The following is a 16,524-nucleotide window of genomic DNA, read 5'->3' on the forward strand; positions in this document are numbered from 1 at the left end:
AAAGCCCACGCACAGCAACAAAGACCCAAGAGCAGCCAAAAAAAATAAAAAATAAAATAATAAAATAAAATAAATACTAGACTCCAGGCACGTACTATAGCCAGGTACTGTTCTCAGCATTTTGCATCTCTCAATTCATTTAATTCTCACAACAAAACCATGAGGTTGCTATTATTATTATCCCTACTTCACATATGAGGAAATGAAATTTCACAGACATCCAAAAGTGCATTTGATGTGCTTTTTTAAAAAACTGCATTTTTTCATGAGTGTCAGTATGAAGTAAGAGAAAGAACATGTCTTGGAATCGGGAAATGTGGGTTCTAGCTAGACTGCCAGTAATCTGCTGTGCAACCTTAACACTTTTATGGCTTCTGTTCCTGTTTCCAAAAGGAAAAACAAATAGGTTTTTAAAGAAGGATTTAGGCTAGGTAATTGTTAACATTTCTTCTAGCTTTAAAATTTTATACAAATTTTGGAGAGGAGAGCAATTCACTTTGGGTCACTTTTTTGCCATCTTCACCCCGGTCATTTTACATTTTCTTTCTTAAACTGAAAATCAGAAGGAAAAGAACCAAAGTCTAGAGTATGGGGTCAGAGAAGGGTATGTGGGTTTTGCTGAGCATAATTATAGATATTTGAAAGATATTTAAAGAATCACTTCCCGATACTTCAGCTACTGACTCATCATCAGGACTGGAAAGAATTTTTAAGGAAAAATGAATTATAGAAAGGTATTTTGTATATAAGCAATTAACAGAATTAAATGAGCAAAGTTCTTCAGCAAAGTGTCAACAATGTCCCATGAGTTATAACTACAAAAAGAAAAAGAGCCCACTCAACATTAAATGTGAATAACACAGCATTTGGTTTTTAGAAGTAGGATAAAGAGGCATTCATTCATTTGTTGAGCTCCTACTGGGAGTATGGTAGCTCCTACTAGCACTGTGCTAAGTATGTCCTAGTATAAACCCAGAAAAGACTAGGATTTCCCAAGATAGTGAGTGTGGGGGTTGGGGTGGGCATTACTATGCACTGTGGTAAATGCTATTATAGGAAGTCTGAATGAGTCAGAAAAGGTTTCACAGGGGAGGCACTATATTAGTTGGACCTTGAAGGATGAGTAGGAGTTTGTTAGTGAAGAACAGGGAAAGGATATTCTCAGCAGCAAACACAGTGTGTACAAAGGCTAGGTTAAAGAAGTCTGGGGTATCAGGTAACAGATCTCTGTGGCAGGAGTATGGAGAGGAGAATGTTGATGAGGTCAGAGAGGAAGTTGGAGCCAAGTCATCAAAGGCTCAGAGTTTCTACTGATTGTGAAGGCAAGGCGAGGGAGCTGGTAGAGTTGTTGAAGCAGGGTCTTAACAGAATAAGCCTTGTTTTCTTAAAGATAATTAGAATGAAGGAGGAGAATGAACTAGTGGAGAGAAACTGGCAGTAGTATTTCTAACCTCTGCCGAGCCCCCTGTGGCACTTCATGATTCTTTTATTGGTCCTTGTCCAACTCCTCCATTCCAAACCTTTATCACCCTACTCAAAGCCCCCTATTTATCTCTCTCGCATCAAGCAAAATAATCCTGCCTTCCCCATCAAAAAAATGCTGGGGCCATTTGGCCCGAATTCTTAAAACTTCCTACCTTACCATATCCAAATGTCTCCATCACACCCAAGCAAATAACTTCCATCAGGCTCACAGGTGAGAAGCAAGTCCTCCAGCTATTCCTAAAGCCCCTTCTCCTCTTTTCTCCTTTCTTACCAAACTTTCCTGAGAGTCCACCTTCCCTGTCTTCTCTTCCCCACCTCCCATCTTGTCAACTGACTGCAGTGTGGCTTTACTCACACCAACAGAGCAAAACTGATTTCACCTCATAAAATGGCCAGTGAATTCTTTTTTTTTTTTTTTTTTTTCGGTACCAGTGAATTCTTAATCTCCAAATTCAATGGAACCTTTCAGTCTCTGCTTCAGGGACCCCTGTAACAGTGAGAATTATTCTCTTCTATAAACTCACCATTCTGCCCCACCAGCTTCTGTGACTCTCATTTTCCCCCTCTGTCTCCTCTTCCTATGTCTGCCTTCTAAAATGCCACCCTCAGTCGCAAGTTTCTATCCTTGACCCACTGCTGCTCTTCTCATTTATCCATTCTTCTTGGAGAGCTCATCCACTCTCACAGTTAGTATATGCTGAGGAGTCCCAAATCAACCACCTTTTATTTAAGCATCCAACTGAACTATTATTCTACTGGACATTTTTAATAGTCGCACAAGGACTTGAAACATAATGCATCCAACACTAAACCCACCTTCCCTCCCGAAACGTTAACTGACAGCAGTATCATCTCTGAATTGCCCCAGCTGGAATATAGAAAGGCATTCGAGAATTCCCCCTCAATCCTTACATCTGATCACCCAGTCTTGCCTATTTCACTTCCCAAATACTTCTAAAATCCACGCCTGATTTTCCCCATCGACTGCAAGTTCGGGCACATATCATCCCTTGACTGAACGAGTGCAAAAGCGTCCCATCTAGACTCCAGCCTCTGTGATTGCCCCTGCTATTAGGATAGCAAACTGTTTCTGTTTACTTGCGACTGTCTCAGTTTTGGCCCTGAAAGTCTCACATTCAGGAAATCCCTCAGTCCTACTTTTAGTTGCAAATAAAACGAAAACCCAATTTTTAGTTGAAAATGAAATTATGCACATTACGGAAAATCCATGGGCCTCCCTTCAGGTATAGCTGGATTTAGGAGCTCTGCTTTCAAGTTTCACCTCTGCCCTTTGCTCTTTAAAAGGCTTACTCTCCATGGCAGGCTGCCAGCAATCCTAGGCTCATCCATCAGCTCGGCAGCACTGCAAAGAGGTTCTCTATCCTGGCAGAAAAGTCTCAGGAAGATTTCTGATTGGCCCCGCTAAAGGCCCATTATCTATCCCCGCACCAATCATCCTGGCCAGGAAGATGAGCCAGGCCTATATTCCAAATCTGCTTTTGAGGCGGGGGTGAGGGGTGCTAACAAGAAAGAAGGTTCATGAAGGAAGGAGGAGGGGAGCAGGACAGATAAGAACAACGAACAGCTCTCCTTTTACATCAGGGGTCCCCAGCGCCCAGGCCGCAGACCAGCAGCGGTCCGTGGCCGGTTAGAAACCAGGGCGCACAGCAGGCGGTGAGCAGCGGGCCAGAGAGCAAAGCTTCCGCGGCCGCTCCCCATCGCTCACATTACCGCCCGAACAAAAAACTGTCTTCCACGAAACCGGTGCCTGGTGCCAAAAAGGTTGGGCACCACTGCTTTACATTACATTTCCCTCAAATCCCACTGCCCTGACCTGGGCAACTGAAGGTCTCTGAGAAGACTGAACCATAGACCACTGTTAGCCCATTTTACTTTTCTGTATAAAATCTTCAGAGGCCCCTCATTGCCTGCAAGGCAAAGCCATGCTCCTTAGAGGGACATACAAGACCTTCTATGAGCTGGTCTCTGTCTACCTTTTCAGCCTACCTTTCTCCACTCCCTTTCTTAACACATAATCCTCTAGCAAACACCACAGACTAAAAGAGTCCCTCGTGCACCGCATTTTTCTCCCCTGACTCGCTTCTAACCATGCTTCAGGACTCAGGTCAAGCATCACCCTTTCCTGGAAGGCTTCCTTACCACCACCACCCTAAACACACACCCACACCCACACCCACACACACACAGAGTGCATGCCCAAAATGCCAAGCCACCACACCACCTTAAATTCTCTGTGTCTGTCAGCTCTCTACATTAGACTGCAGGTAGAAACTGCACAATATCATCTTTCTATAGCAAGTTCCAGCACAGAACTTGGCACACAGTATGCACTCAGTGTTTGATTTTGAACAGAAACTGTTCTGATAATCCAAATGAGTGATAAAGGGCCTAATAAATTAAGTGAATGTAAATGGAGAGGAGAAACTAGATTTGTGGAAATTAACATAATTTAATTGGATGATGCTTTCCATATTCAGTTGTTGGGCTATGTAGTTTACAAGGGTTTTTTTTCTTTTTTTCTTTTTTTCACTTAAGTCACTCTCTAATTTGCAAACATGGAATAACGATACAAAATACATACAAAGTGCTTCCCTGGTGGCGCAGTGGTTAAGAATTCGCCTGCCAATGCAGGGAACACCAGTTCGATCCCTGGCAGGGGAAGATCCCACATTCCTTGGAGCAACTAAGCCTGTGTGCCACAACTACTAGAGCCTGTGATCTAGAGCCCATAAACTATTGAGCCCACATGCCACAACTGCTGAAGCCCACGCACCTGGAGCCCATGCTCTGCAACAAGAGAAGCCACCGCAATGAGAAGCCTGCACACCACAATGGGGAGTAGCCCCTGCTCGCAGCAACTAGAGAAAGCCCGCGTGCAGCAACGAAGACCCAACACAGCCAAAAACAAATTAAATTAATTAAAAAATACATAACATACATGTATGGAAAATTGCCCACTCTTGGGAGATGTTAATTATCATTAGGTTACATATATCCAGCACTTTCAGGAACTGAGCCAAGTTCTTTCTCTGCATTGTTTCCTTTAATCCCCACAAATAAAACAATGATATAAGCCATGTTTATTTCCCCATTTTCTGGGAGAAATAACTGAGGCTGAGAGAAGTCACACTACCTTTCCCAAGTCCTAGCTGGGATCCAGGACCCAAGCTCAGATCTTTCCGGCTAGAAAAGCCTATTGGCTTAACTTCTGTACTCTTATTCTTGATCTTTTGACAGCTCTATCCTTAACAGTTATACAAAAAGGCAAAATGAAATCAGAATGCTCTTCTCCAGGTGAGCCTTTTTGTAGAGTGCTTATTTTGATGGTTGTAATGTGATTACAATGTGGTGATGTAATCAGGTGTTAAGTGGTGATACTAAGAAAGTTTGCTGCTTTTCTGTACAAGTTCTCAGACAGTTATTTGTAGAAAATATGTTAGCATAAAGTACCCAGGGACACAAAAATCACTTCTCCTGTGATGAGGTTCTAGGGTGAAAGAGAACAATTCTTAGAATTGCCTCCTTCTATTTTTTGTCTCCTTTAGTTTTCCTGGGGCTCTGTCCCACTTACAGGATAAGTAAGATTAGATCCAATTAATTTCAGCCTCCCCCAGGCTAACCTGTGCTATCTGGTTGGCGTCTTTGAGCGACAGAGTTCACAGTAGAATTTTGATTTTCACCTTTCTCTCCATGTGGCTTTGGAGGGGTCTCTTGACCTCTCTGAGCCTCAGGTGCTTCGGCAGGGAATCAAATGGATTAATAAATGAGAAAGCACGTTGTAAGCCAGAGAGTGCTAATGGATATAACAAAAATAGGAACTCCACTCACTCCCGGAGCTCCTTACCTCCTGCCTGATGCTGAGCAGTACTCTGTACAACAGGTTGTTTTTATCATGCTGTCAGCTTCTTGTCCAAGTGCCCAGCGCTGTGTTTGGAGCACAACAGGTCTGCTGATCCGTCAGTTCAAGACAGTGCTAAGGGCCAACCTGTTTGCGGACCCTCTCACCTTTTGTAGTTCTTGTGAACTTGAATGGTAATCACCTTAGTAAACCAGTAAATTCCAACTCTGTCCACACGTAGCAAATTGTTCTGGTTATACCTCTTCCCTGAGAATCTCTTCAACCTTTGCAGAGAAACAAGTATCCCTCAGGCCCTGGCGGGCTGACATCGGGGAGAGTCGAAACTGAACAGGGGAGAGTCGAAATGGATCAGGTGAAAGCTGCCCCCTCCCCCTCCCCCTCCCGGGAGATTTGTAAAGCGTGATTCTGCTGAATTTCAGCTGGAAGAGCTCCAAGAAAGCATGCCGTGTTTGTCAGACTTCCCTGATAATAAGAATTACCTGAAGTACTTGTTTAAAAAAATTCTGAGTCTTTTCCCAGCCGCACTTAATCTGACGCTTTTGGGAAGGGGTGTTAAAGCTGTATTTTTAACAAACACGCCTAGGTCTTCATTATTATTGGAACAATCTGAGGAAATTCTGGATGGCAAATCCCTCATTTTACACAGGAAGAATCTGAGCCCCAGGCTGAGAGATATTTGTCATTGGGGAGGGGGGAAGGGTGGACCCCACATGCCTAAAAGCATTAGGAAGGGACGCAGCCTGAGTCCAGCAGCCTTAAGTTAACAATAGGAAGGGGTGAGGTCTGTGGCAAACTGGAAATCCTCGTCTAAAAGGGAGGAACCGCCTTCAGCTGCCGCCAACTGCTGCCGCACAGGATGGGGGCCCGCTGTTGCCACCTACGGCACATTTCCAAGAGACAACAGAGATGAAGATTTTCCTAAGGAATTTCTCCGTGTTTAAATGTTGACAACTGATTCCCCACAAACATTGTTTTTAAACATCATGTGAGCCGGATTTCTCTTGGCTACCAGTTTCCAGCCTCAGACTGGGACTTTGTCAGCCATAGTTTCCTCTCCTTCCCTCTGTCGTGGTGGTAATAGCACCCTGCCTCTTCTCTCAGTTTTAATGGTTATTTTTTAATGGCTTTCTATCACCTACTGAAAAACAGGCTGGCTTGTAGGGCCCTTCATGCACCTTCCCACCACCCTTTCCCACGGTATCACCTGTCATTGGAGAATATGGGTTCCAGGGCCAGACCGCTTCAGTGTGCGTCCTGGACTTGGCACTTACTAACAAAGTCCGGGCAAATTTCTCTCTCTGTGTATCGGTCTCTTCACCTTCGAAACAGAGGCAGTGATAGTACTGATACTTCCACAGAGCTGTTGTGAGTGCTGATGAGTTACCATTAGTTTTTAGTTGTGTGCCACGCGTAGTAAGCTCTGTGTGAGTGTTGTGGTTGCCCCAGAAACGCACCCCAAACATGCCTCAAACATACCCTCGAGAGCTGCAGTTCCTCTCTGGGAACAGGTGCCTTTCAGGGTCCCCTGGCAGGTCTCTTCATCCTTTGGGTTTCCCTGGATCTGGCAAACCTTCCCAACTCCCAGGAACACTTAAACCTTGAACATAGCACGTCATCACGGATCACCCTGCATCTCAGGTGTTAATCTTCTGCACTAAATTGCACACATCCCCGAAGGCAGAGACCCCGTTTTTTCCCTTTTGTAGCCCTGGAACCTGACACAGTGCCAGGTACATGATGGACTTTCAATAAATAGCGTTAAAGAAGTGAATGTGCTGATTTTGATTTCCTTATTTGGTGATGAACTTCTTAAGGACAAGCGCTGTTATAGGCTACATCTGTGTATTCTCCGCAGCACTTAGCAGAATTATATTCAATATTCAATCAATTGAGTAATTTGTGTGGTTGCAAAATACGAAGCTAGCTTCTGATCAAAGAACTTACAACCTTTTTCTACATGTCATCCCCATGTGCCCTCCAGAAATCTCTACCCTTTGAATTCTCATAGCAGTTCTCTGGGCCTTTCTTACGTTACTGGGCACTTTTGCTTTGGATTATATCAATTGCTTGTGCGTGTCTTGTTACTTCACTAGGCTGGGAACTCCTTGAGGCCAAGAGTAGGTGTCTGATTTTTTTGTAGACTTTAATATAACTAGCATAGCCCCTTGCCCATAATAAGTGCTCACTAAGTATTTCTTGGTGATCTTCATGAATATAACTTTTTTACACAGTTTCTTATGTGTATCTAAAGATTGTTAAAAAGGAAAAAAAAAAAGATTCAGCTCAATTTGGGGGACACTGGCCTGGTGTTAAATCATGCCACTGAGAGTTTTGTTCATTTAAAGGAAACACATCTCACTGCTTGCAGCCTTCTCCCACGTATCAAAGAATAAAATTTAACCCATATAGTTGAAAACTGAGGAAACGATTTTATAAGGGTTACAGTAAGGCATCTCAAAACATGCTTTGAAAATACTTCCAATTATCAAAATACAAACAGCTCTTTCCTAGTCATGACCCTTTTTGCTTTGTTTGGGAAATAAAATATGTATTATGGGAGATTAGTTACCTTCACGAGTCCTTTCATGATACAAGTTTAACTTACCGAGGGCCTTGGTGAACTGCAGGAGGGAGGAGTTAATGCTATTTATGACACTGAGGTGAAGCTGCCAGTGGAAAAAATAGGTATTTTCCACAAACAACACACCTTAGGTAGACGAGGGGATTTTTGTCCCTGTTGTAACACATTCACCTACTTGGCAATAAGTAGGGTTAATGGCATTTAAAGTGACAACTGAAAAATATTAGCATCATTTAGAGGCAGAATCTGCCCTGATAATTGCGCACTTGTTTACAATTAACTCAATTGTTTCAGATTGGATTTTTCAACACTGCTTTACTCAGGAACAAATTACAACAGTTAAAACTTAAAAACCAAAACAACAACATTGTGTTAATTGTTGAGATATTTCTGAAACCAAACAACCTGAAGGATGCATACTAACACTTCATATCTAAGTACTATGAATTGAGAATACAGATTCACAACACTTTTCTTAAAATATTTATACCATGTTATAAGCAACAGATTTCTCTGATGCCTTAAAAGTTTTCCTATTGTTATTGCCTAAGTTTTAGTACTAGACACCTATCAGATGCCAGGTAGTTTGTGTTTATTATTTCTAAATCATTTACTCAAGAAACTTTTTTTTTTTTTTTTTTTGGTCGCGTTTCATGTAGGATCTTGGCTCCCTGACCAGAGTTGGGAACTCATGCCCACGCCCTCTACATTGGAAGCGTGGAGTCTTAACCACTGGACTGCCAGGGAAGTCCCTAGTCAAAAAATATTCATTCAGCACCTACTGCTTGCTGAGATGTGTGGTAAGTACTGGGCTACAGTTATGAACCAGACATTGGTTCTTACCTTCAGGAAATTTACAGTCCTGTAGGAGGGAAACAACTCTGCAAGATGGTTAATTTTATATCTCTTTTGCAGTTGAGGAAAACAGGATGCAGAGGGATTGATTCTGGCTGTACCCCATGCTCTTTCCACCAAGCAGTGCTGCTCCCCACTCTGCCTTCCTAGTTAAATTCGCTTATCTTTGCAGAGGGTTTTTAACCAAGCAGTTGTGGGAAAGAATTGAAAATATTTTTACTTCAGTGGGAACGAAAAAAAAAAAAAAATCTGTTTAAAACTCACTGCTCTCAATCTTTTGATAATGTAAGAAACAAATATTAAATACCAGTTACGTTTTGGATTGGGCACTGGCTTAAATAAGATACAACAAGTCTAAGCCAGGCCTAAAAACCCACATTTCTAGCAGATGTGCAAAAACAGAAACTTAATTGCAAGGTGAAGGGCTCATGGGCCTATGTTATTCCCAAGATATGCAGAAACTTGGAGCTTTTTGTTACTGTTAGCTGGTTTTCTCTCCTCTGATTTCTACTTTTTCCTGATTGTATGTAGTCATGACCAGGGTGGGAGACAGATGGCAGGGGAGCCATGGGGGCTTATGGTTTGAGAAGTAGGCAAAGAAAAATCCCATAGACCAAAGCTATATTAGCCTCTTGTCAGAGGGCACTTTTGCTTTCTTTGGCTGTATCTACAGGAGATTGTTGCAGTTAATTATCAAGTGACTGTTCCAAGTAAAAGATGACTGTTCTGCTGAAGCCTTTCATTTCTTTTGCTCTTTTTTCCCACCTCTCCCATCTAATTTAACCAAACTCTTCAGAACCTCATAGCAGACACGTTCAGCTGGAAGGCACACAGCTCTAGAAAGAGAATAAGGGCCCCAGAATATTTGGCAAGCCACTTCCCTATTTGTTCCCTGAATATGCTTCTGCAAAATGCACAGCCTTGGACTGTTCTAGTCACTTTCTTTCTAACTGGCCTTCTTACCTACAGCCGCTTATCCCACTAACCCGTCTTTCAGTCCCCAGTGTTATCTTCCTAGAACACTGATCACGTCACTCCCTGCGTGAAGGCCTCTGCAGACTGGCCAAAGTTTACAGAAGAAAGCCCAAAAGTGAAGGGTGACACAGAATGCCCTTCACAGTCTGGGCCTAATCTCCACCTACCTTTCAGCCTTATCTCTCCCTTATCTTTCTACACCAGAGGCACACACAGAATCACTCTTTGTTTCCTGAACAGGTTTTGGTCTTTTGGCCTCCACACCTTTGCAGAAACTAGCGCTGCTGCTAGCAGTACCCTTTTCCTGTTTTAAAATCCAAATAAAATGATCTATCCCCAGGAAAAACTTCACTGGTCTTGCAGGTAGCTTTGGTCACTCTCTCCCCTCTGCGTTCTTAACATATTCCATATAATCTTATTATAGCACTAGTATCACTTAACTGTATTTACTCAGGTTTTTCAAGTGCAATTTCTTTTTTTTTTTATAAGTTTATTTACTTATTTATTGCCTGCATTGGGTCTTCGTTGCAGTGCATGGGCTTCTCATTGCAGTGGCTTCTCTTGTGGCAAAGCATGGGCTCTAGGCATGTGGGCTTCAGTAGTTATGGCATGCAGGCTCAATAGTTGTGGCATGTGGGCTCAGTAGTTCTGGCACACAGGCTTAGTTGCTCCAAGGCATGTGAGATCTTCCCAGACCAGGGATCAAAACTGTGTCCCCTGCATTGGCAGGCGGATTCTTAATCACTGCACCACCAGGGAAGTCCTGCAAGTGCAATTTCTAATACCCCTTTTCCCCAACTCCAGCCCCAACTCCTCTTAAGTCACCTTCATTTTTCTGACTTTAGATGTAGGGTAGAGCAGGGCATCACTAAAATGTCCACTAAAGAATAAATAAAAAGCAATATTATGGCCCCCTGTCTGGCCCAAATGTTTGAGTGGAAAAAAATTATATATATACACACACACACATCTATATATATAGACACACATATACTATATATATATAATTTCACAAGGGTTTTAATTTTTCTGTATTAAAAAAAGTTGTTTATAAGAAAATAAAGTCCAAGTTAAGAGAAACAAAAGCACACATTAAGAAATGATGCAATTATTCCATACCAGTTTATTGTAGGTATTGTTTCAAAAAATTTATAGCATAAATAACCTTTCATGTCATAAAATAACTTAGTACAATTTATAATAAAACTTTGAGAATTTAACATCTCATCAAAATACAATAAAATATGGTTTTAAAATATGATTAACCCTTTCTGCTTTTTTTTTTTTTCTTTTTACTTGAGGGCATATAAACCAAAATTACCCAAACTACTGCCACACATTTAAACTTTGACAAAGCATACTTGGTTTATTTAAATGTAACTCAACCATCCTAAATTAATACATAGTTTTGTTTTCCTTTCTGCATGGTTCTTTGTAATTTTTGTTCCTTTTGACTTGTATTTCTGTTTCCACAGAGCTTCCTTCTTCATTTTCACCTCTTTCCATCTGCAAAGTCATCTATCTCCGGGCTCCCAGAACATGTAGTTGAACTCACTCAGCCCCTTGACATCAGTTTCTGTAATCCTTGCATCAGTGTAGGGAGTAACTGCTTGAGTAACTACAAAGGTATTTCAAAACTTCAGTGCAATTTGGTTCAGTTATTTTCATTCAGATGCCATCACCGTTCAGGGAGATTAATCACCGGAACCCACTGGTCCATGTAGCGACTTTCCCGGCAAAAGCAAATAAGTTGACTTAAGGCAGGATCCTTCCACTGTGATGAATGTGGATTCTGGGAACAAATTTAGAAAACATAAATTTACTATTTAAAAAAAAATCAGCCATTGCTACTAATTACACCACTTTTGAGCAGAAGAAGCTTGAACATTCTATACTTCGGCTGTGTGACATAGACACTGGTTACAATCATAAAAAATAAAACTTCTAGGTAGTTGGGTTTCCTCTAAAATCATTAAGGGTAATTTTCTACTATGCTATACTCTGCAAAGTCTGAACACATGCAACCCCTTGAGCAATATCCATACGTTTTCACAATATTTATTCAGTTTTGCATGAGAGTATTATTCACAGGCTTGTCCTACCAAACTTGTACCTTGGCAGAGACCTGAGTGAAACAACTGTGAGAAATAGTTCCCTGCTGGGCTACCAGGAGCTGCAAGTGGCATAGCAGTTAACTAGAACTGCCACCTGTTATCCTCCCAAAAGAGAGAGTAGTATTTTTTAGGAGTAGCAAAATAATTAGGCTGCCACTTAAGGAGATCAGCCAAAAAGCAGTAAAGTGTAAAAGACAAAATGATCACATTTACATCTGTAAACACATGTTATCTACCTACGGAAAGGTTTTTATGGGGGCGGGGGGAACTCCATGTAAAAAAAATGCCAGATTGCAATGAAAAAATTTCCTCTCTACCCTCTCAATGTATTTCTAAGGAATTAATAAGGTCTGTCTCCTACACCAATTCTATTTTTAGCTCTGACTGGCAGAGACTGAAGCTGACTCCTTAATGAGGGTGAGCCAGGAATTTATTTGGCTTTATCTAATCTGCCCTGCTAAAGGAATTAGTCACGGGAGGTAGTGCAGATGTAGGTAGGGAGTAGCTGGGCTGACAATGCTGACTCACAAGGATCTCTTCCGCTTCTGGCAGCCTCCAGCGTGCTTAGACATGTTCTGTACCAGAGAAAATCCCGATGATGAAACTAGCACATCTCGGCTGAAAGTCCAGCCACACTTTAATGGGGCAAAGGCGCCCCGCTCCTGACCCTCACCATTCCAGATCCGGAGCCAGGCGACTCTCAGCCCTTGCGGACTTCCCGCCAGACTCTAACCCTGACCGACCCGCAGTCCCCTTCTCCCTTACCGTCACCAGCACGCAGTGCAGATCCGGGGGCTGTTCGGCGCCCTGGCTCAACGCGGGCCCCGCGTCACTCTCCAGGAGCAGGAGCTCGGCCAGCCGGCCCGGGTTGCTGACGCGCAGGATGTCGATGTCGTTCTCGCAGCAGAACGCCTGGATCAGGGTGAAGTGGATCTGCAGAGCCACGTCCCTGTCGTCGTCCTCGTCTGCCGCCAGCAGACACAGCACCACGTTATCTGGGTCGCTGCGGGCAGAGACGGGGCTGGTGAGCGCAAAGGCCAAGACCCCGACGCGTGGACGCTCGCAACCCCGCCCAGGTCCCAGGGGTCGCGCCCCGGCCCGCTCGCTCCGCCTGTGCCAAGCAGCCGCGGGGCAGATGGAGAGCAGCAGGAAGTGGCGCCGCAGGGCGGGGGGGGGGGCGCCCCACGAAGGCGACCTCTCCGGGTTGGGGCGGGAAGGGAAACCACGAGGGACACGCGAGGGCTCCACTTACACGTTGAGCAGCTTGGCCGCCTCGTACACCCCGACGGTGATGGTGCGCTGACTCAGGGCTTTGCTGAGCACTTCCTCGAGGGCATCCCCCACCTTATCCATCCTACACGCAGGCAGACCAAGGGGATCCCGTCAGCCCGCCGCCCGTGGGGGCCGCCGCGGCCCCCCTCACCCTGCGCCGCAACCTTCCGTCCCGAGTGCACGCGTCACGGCGCACCTCGGCCTTTGCAAACTCGGGGTTCCCCGGGCTGTCAGCCCCCATGACCCCTCGCACGCCCAGAGGCCAGGCGTCCTGTGAGAAGCCCCGAGAGTGCCACGCGCCACCCTCTCCCGAGGGCACTGCCAGTCCCTGGCGCTGGGCGCAGCCACAGGCTGCCCGGCCACAGGAGCTGCACGGGCAGGGACGGTCACTTCTGCCCTTTGCAAAGGCTCGAGGGGGCTCGACCGGCGTGCGGGCACGCTCTTTCCGTCCGACACTTTCCTAGAGTGTCCCGAGGAAGAAAGGCGGCATAGAAGTGCCCTCTGCAAACTTTTAACCGCTCGCTCCCCGCGAACCTTGCACAGCCCGGCAGCACTGGGGTGTGCGCAGTGGCAAGCAGAGTTCAGGCAGAGGCTCCGGCCGACTTACCTTTCGGTCTTCTGCTCTCCAGCCGAGAATTCCTCCAAAGTCATATTGCAACTGCAGGTCCCCCACAGAGAGAGAGCGGCGTGCGGGCTGCTCCTGCCACCGCGGACGCGCGGGCGCCTGCTCGCTGCACTCCCTCGCAGGCTCCTCCAGCACCCGCCGCCGCCGCGCCGTCCGCCCCTCCCGCCCCCCTTGCTCGCTCGCCCGCCCGCCCGCCGGCTCTCGGTCACCCGCCTCGCCACAGTCCACGACACCGACACGGCAGCTGCCTCACAGCCACTGAAGGACAAAGGCCCCGCTCGCCGGAGTTATCCTGCCAACCGCCAGCCAACCACCACCCGCCTGATTTGCATACGCGCAGCCATTGGGCTATGCAAATCAGCCTGCTCCGACAATTTGACCTCAGGTCCTGGAAGCAGGCTGAGAGGAGCGGAAGAGGGAGGGGCCATGAGGAAGGCCCGCCTAGGGGGCGGGGCGGAGAGAGGCTAGGGAAGGGCGGGGTCCCGATCCTACTCTCCTCCTGTTGGCTGGGTGGCTGGAGAGGAGGTCTTTGCCGGGGGAGAGGAGGGCGTCTTCAGCTTAGCCTGGAGCTGGATGCTAGTGTTATTCTAGTTGGTGCACTTTTTTTTTTTAATTGTCGTTTCATGTCTTTTGTTTTGGGGCCTGCTATTAAAATCTATTTTCAAGGTTAATGCACCCAAGTCTACTAATTATTAGTAAGCAGGTTACATAAAAAGAGTGTGTCCAGAATTCTGGGGCAAAGTTTACCTCAGAAGTGTTGTTTATGTAAGTCTAGGCAAAGCTGCTTATTAGTAGTAGTATTATTTTGGTGCCCTGATGGCTGGTTTGATTTATTTTTGGAAGGTTGCAAGAGTTGGAAGCTCAAAAAAGAAAAATCAACACATTTGTATTTGGTGGTGGCAGGGAACCAAGTTGGAATCTTTTCCACAGAAAGCAAAGAGGCTTCCCACCTGCCCAGGGTAACTCTGGAAAACCACGTTCAGGAGGAGCTGGTTACCACATGTGTGTATCCTAGCCTTACAACCCCATTTCACCTTTCTCAGACAGCCTTTTCGGAAGGAGGATCCTTCTGCAGGGCACCAGCTAAGAGACAAATGTCTGACACCCACACAAGCTACATGTCTAATTTCAGAATGCTCTCAATATGCCCTCAGCGTCCTTTCATAAGGCAAGTATGTCACTACCTTCCACAGGGGGCCTGTGATCTCACTGTGAATTATTGATGTTAGATGCTGAATCATGAAGCTGCAGCTATGGACCTTTTAGTCACATGCTAAAATTTCACCTTTGAGATAATGGCAACCTGTGGGTGGAAAGAAAACAGTAGTTATACATTTTTGAAAAGCAAACTTGAATGTATAGACTTTCACTGAATAGGTTGAATGTTCTTCCCTTTGTTTCATGAGTTTGAAGCAATAAATGCAAAAACATGTGTTAGGGACTTTGGTGGTCCAGTGGGTAAGACTCCACACTCCCACTGCAGGGGGCCATGTTCAGTCCCTGGTTGGGGAGCTACCAAAGAGTTGGCATGCTGCAATGAAGTATGCATGCCACAACTAAAGATGCCTTATGCCACTACTAAGACCTGGCACGGCCAAAATAAATATTTAAAAAAAAAACTTACTAAAAAAAAAAAAAAGAAAAAAAAGAATGTTGGGACTTCCCCAGAGGTCCAGTGGTTAAGACCCTGGGCTTCCTTTGCAGGGGATGTGGGTTTGATCCCTGGTTGGGGAACTAAGATCCCACATGTTGGCACTGTGCAGCCAAAAAGAAAAATTAAAAATTAAAAAAAATATGTGTTAAACCTACTGAAGTCACCAAAAGTGGTAAAAATGTTCCCATATGCTTACATTCAAAACCAATGCTTGGGGACTTCCCTGGTAGTCCAGTGGTAAAGAATCCGCCTTCCAAAGCAGGGGACGCAGGTTCCATCCCTGGTCAGGGAAATAAGATCCCACATGCTGTGGCCAACTAAGGCTGATAGCTACAACTACTGAGCTAGCGCGCCTCAGCTGGAGAGCCTGCGTATTGCAAACTAAGGAGCCCACATGTTCTGGAACCCGTGGGCCACAACTACAGAGCCCACCCACCCTGGAGCCTGCACACCACAACTAGAGAAGAGAAAATCCGCACTCTGCAGCTAGAGAGCAGCCCACGCACCGCAACAAAAGATCCCATATGCCCCAATGAAGATCCCGCATGCCTCAACTAAGACCTGATGCAGTAATAAACAAACAAATAAATAAAATATTAAAAAACCAAAAAAAATATCCTGAATGCTTGTATTATTAAGGTCACTGTACAGGCAAAAGTCACAGAAGTAAGTTTTTCTAAGCTACATGGGAGTTTTTGCACCGGTATGTTTGTATCATTCTAGACACAATATTCTCCAGCTCTCTTGATCTTTAGTGGAAAAGAAAAGTGATAGGTCAGTTTTCTGGCTCATTTATTTGAGTTGCCATTTTGCACTTAATCCCTAACTGTGTTGTCAGCAAGAGAAAGGAATGGTGTTGGTCAATGCATGATTCACCCAGGAGTGTAAGGTATGTTTCATATCTATATCTTAAATTCTAACATATAGTGTCTTTGTTAAAGAATTCCTTTAAGTTGAAATTTAGGTAGGTGCTAAAGCCCTTTCAGTTTTGCAAACAAAACCTGAATTATGCAATCTGGCCTGAGTCATCATTTGGAGACTGTTGAACTGTGTTCTGTGGAACTCCAAAGTTCTATCCACTAG

At 44.8% G+C, this 16,524-nt stretch overlaps 1 protein-coding gene across 2 annotated transcripts; it reads right to left on the reverse strand.

Annotated features, from left to right (window-relative positions):
* Nucleotides 1–10,782: 10,782 nt before the first annotated feature.
* Nucleotides 10,783–14,967, reverse strand: GADD45A (growth arrest and DNA damage inducible alpha). Of its 2 annotated transcripts, XM_057716926.1 has the most exons (4): nt 13,770–14,949; nt 13,143–13,244; nt 12,656–12,893; nt 10,783–11,568 (listed from the first exon to the last, which is right to left on the reverse strand). In XM_057716926.1, exons 1-4 carry the CDS (start codon nt 13,811–13,813, stop codon nt 11,455–11,457), a joined length of 498 nt encoding a protein of 165 aa, XP_057572909.1. In that variant the 5' UTR covers nt 13,814–14,949; the 3' UTR covers nt 10,783–11,454. The 2 variants fall into 2 exon arrangements, with proteins under 2 accessions (XP_057572909.1, XP_057572917.1); XM_057716934.1 differs by lacking the exon at nt 13,143–13,244 and having other exon boundaries at nt 13,770–14,967.
* Between the last annotated feature and the right edge of the window lie 1,557 nt (nt 14,968–16,524).

The sequence above is a fragment of the Hippopotamus amphibius genome, chromosome 1, assembly GCF_030028045.1.
Source record: "Hippopotamus amphibius kiboko isolate mHipAmp2 chromosome 1, mHipAmp2.hap2, whole genome shotgun sequence".
NCBI classification, from domain to species: Eukaryota; Metazoa; Chordata; class Mammalia; order Artiodactyla; family Hippopotamidae; genus Hippopotamus; species Hippopotamus amphibius.

Bases quoted from the DNA above. Each gene is read 5' to 3' on its own strand.
- GADD45A (XM_057716926.1), bottom strand. From the start codon at position 13,813: ATGACTTTGGAGGAATTCTCGGCTGGAGAGCAGAAGACCGAAAG. The intron at 12,894-13,142 runs GTAAGTGGAGCC...CTCTGCCCGCAG, and splicing joins GCGGCCAAGCTGCTCAACGT to CGACCCAGATAACGTGGTGC. The intron at 11,569-12,655 runs GTAAGGGAGAAG...ATTTGTTCCCAG, and splicing joins TGCACTGCGTGCTGGTGACG to AATCCACATTCATCACAGTG.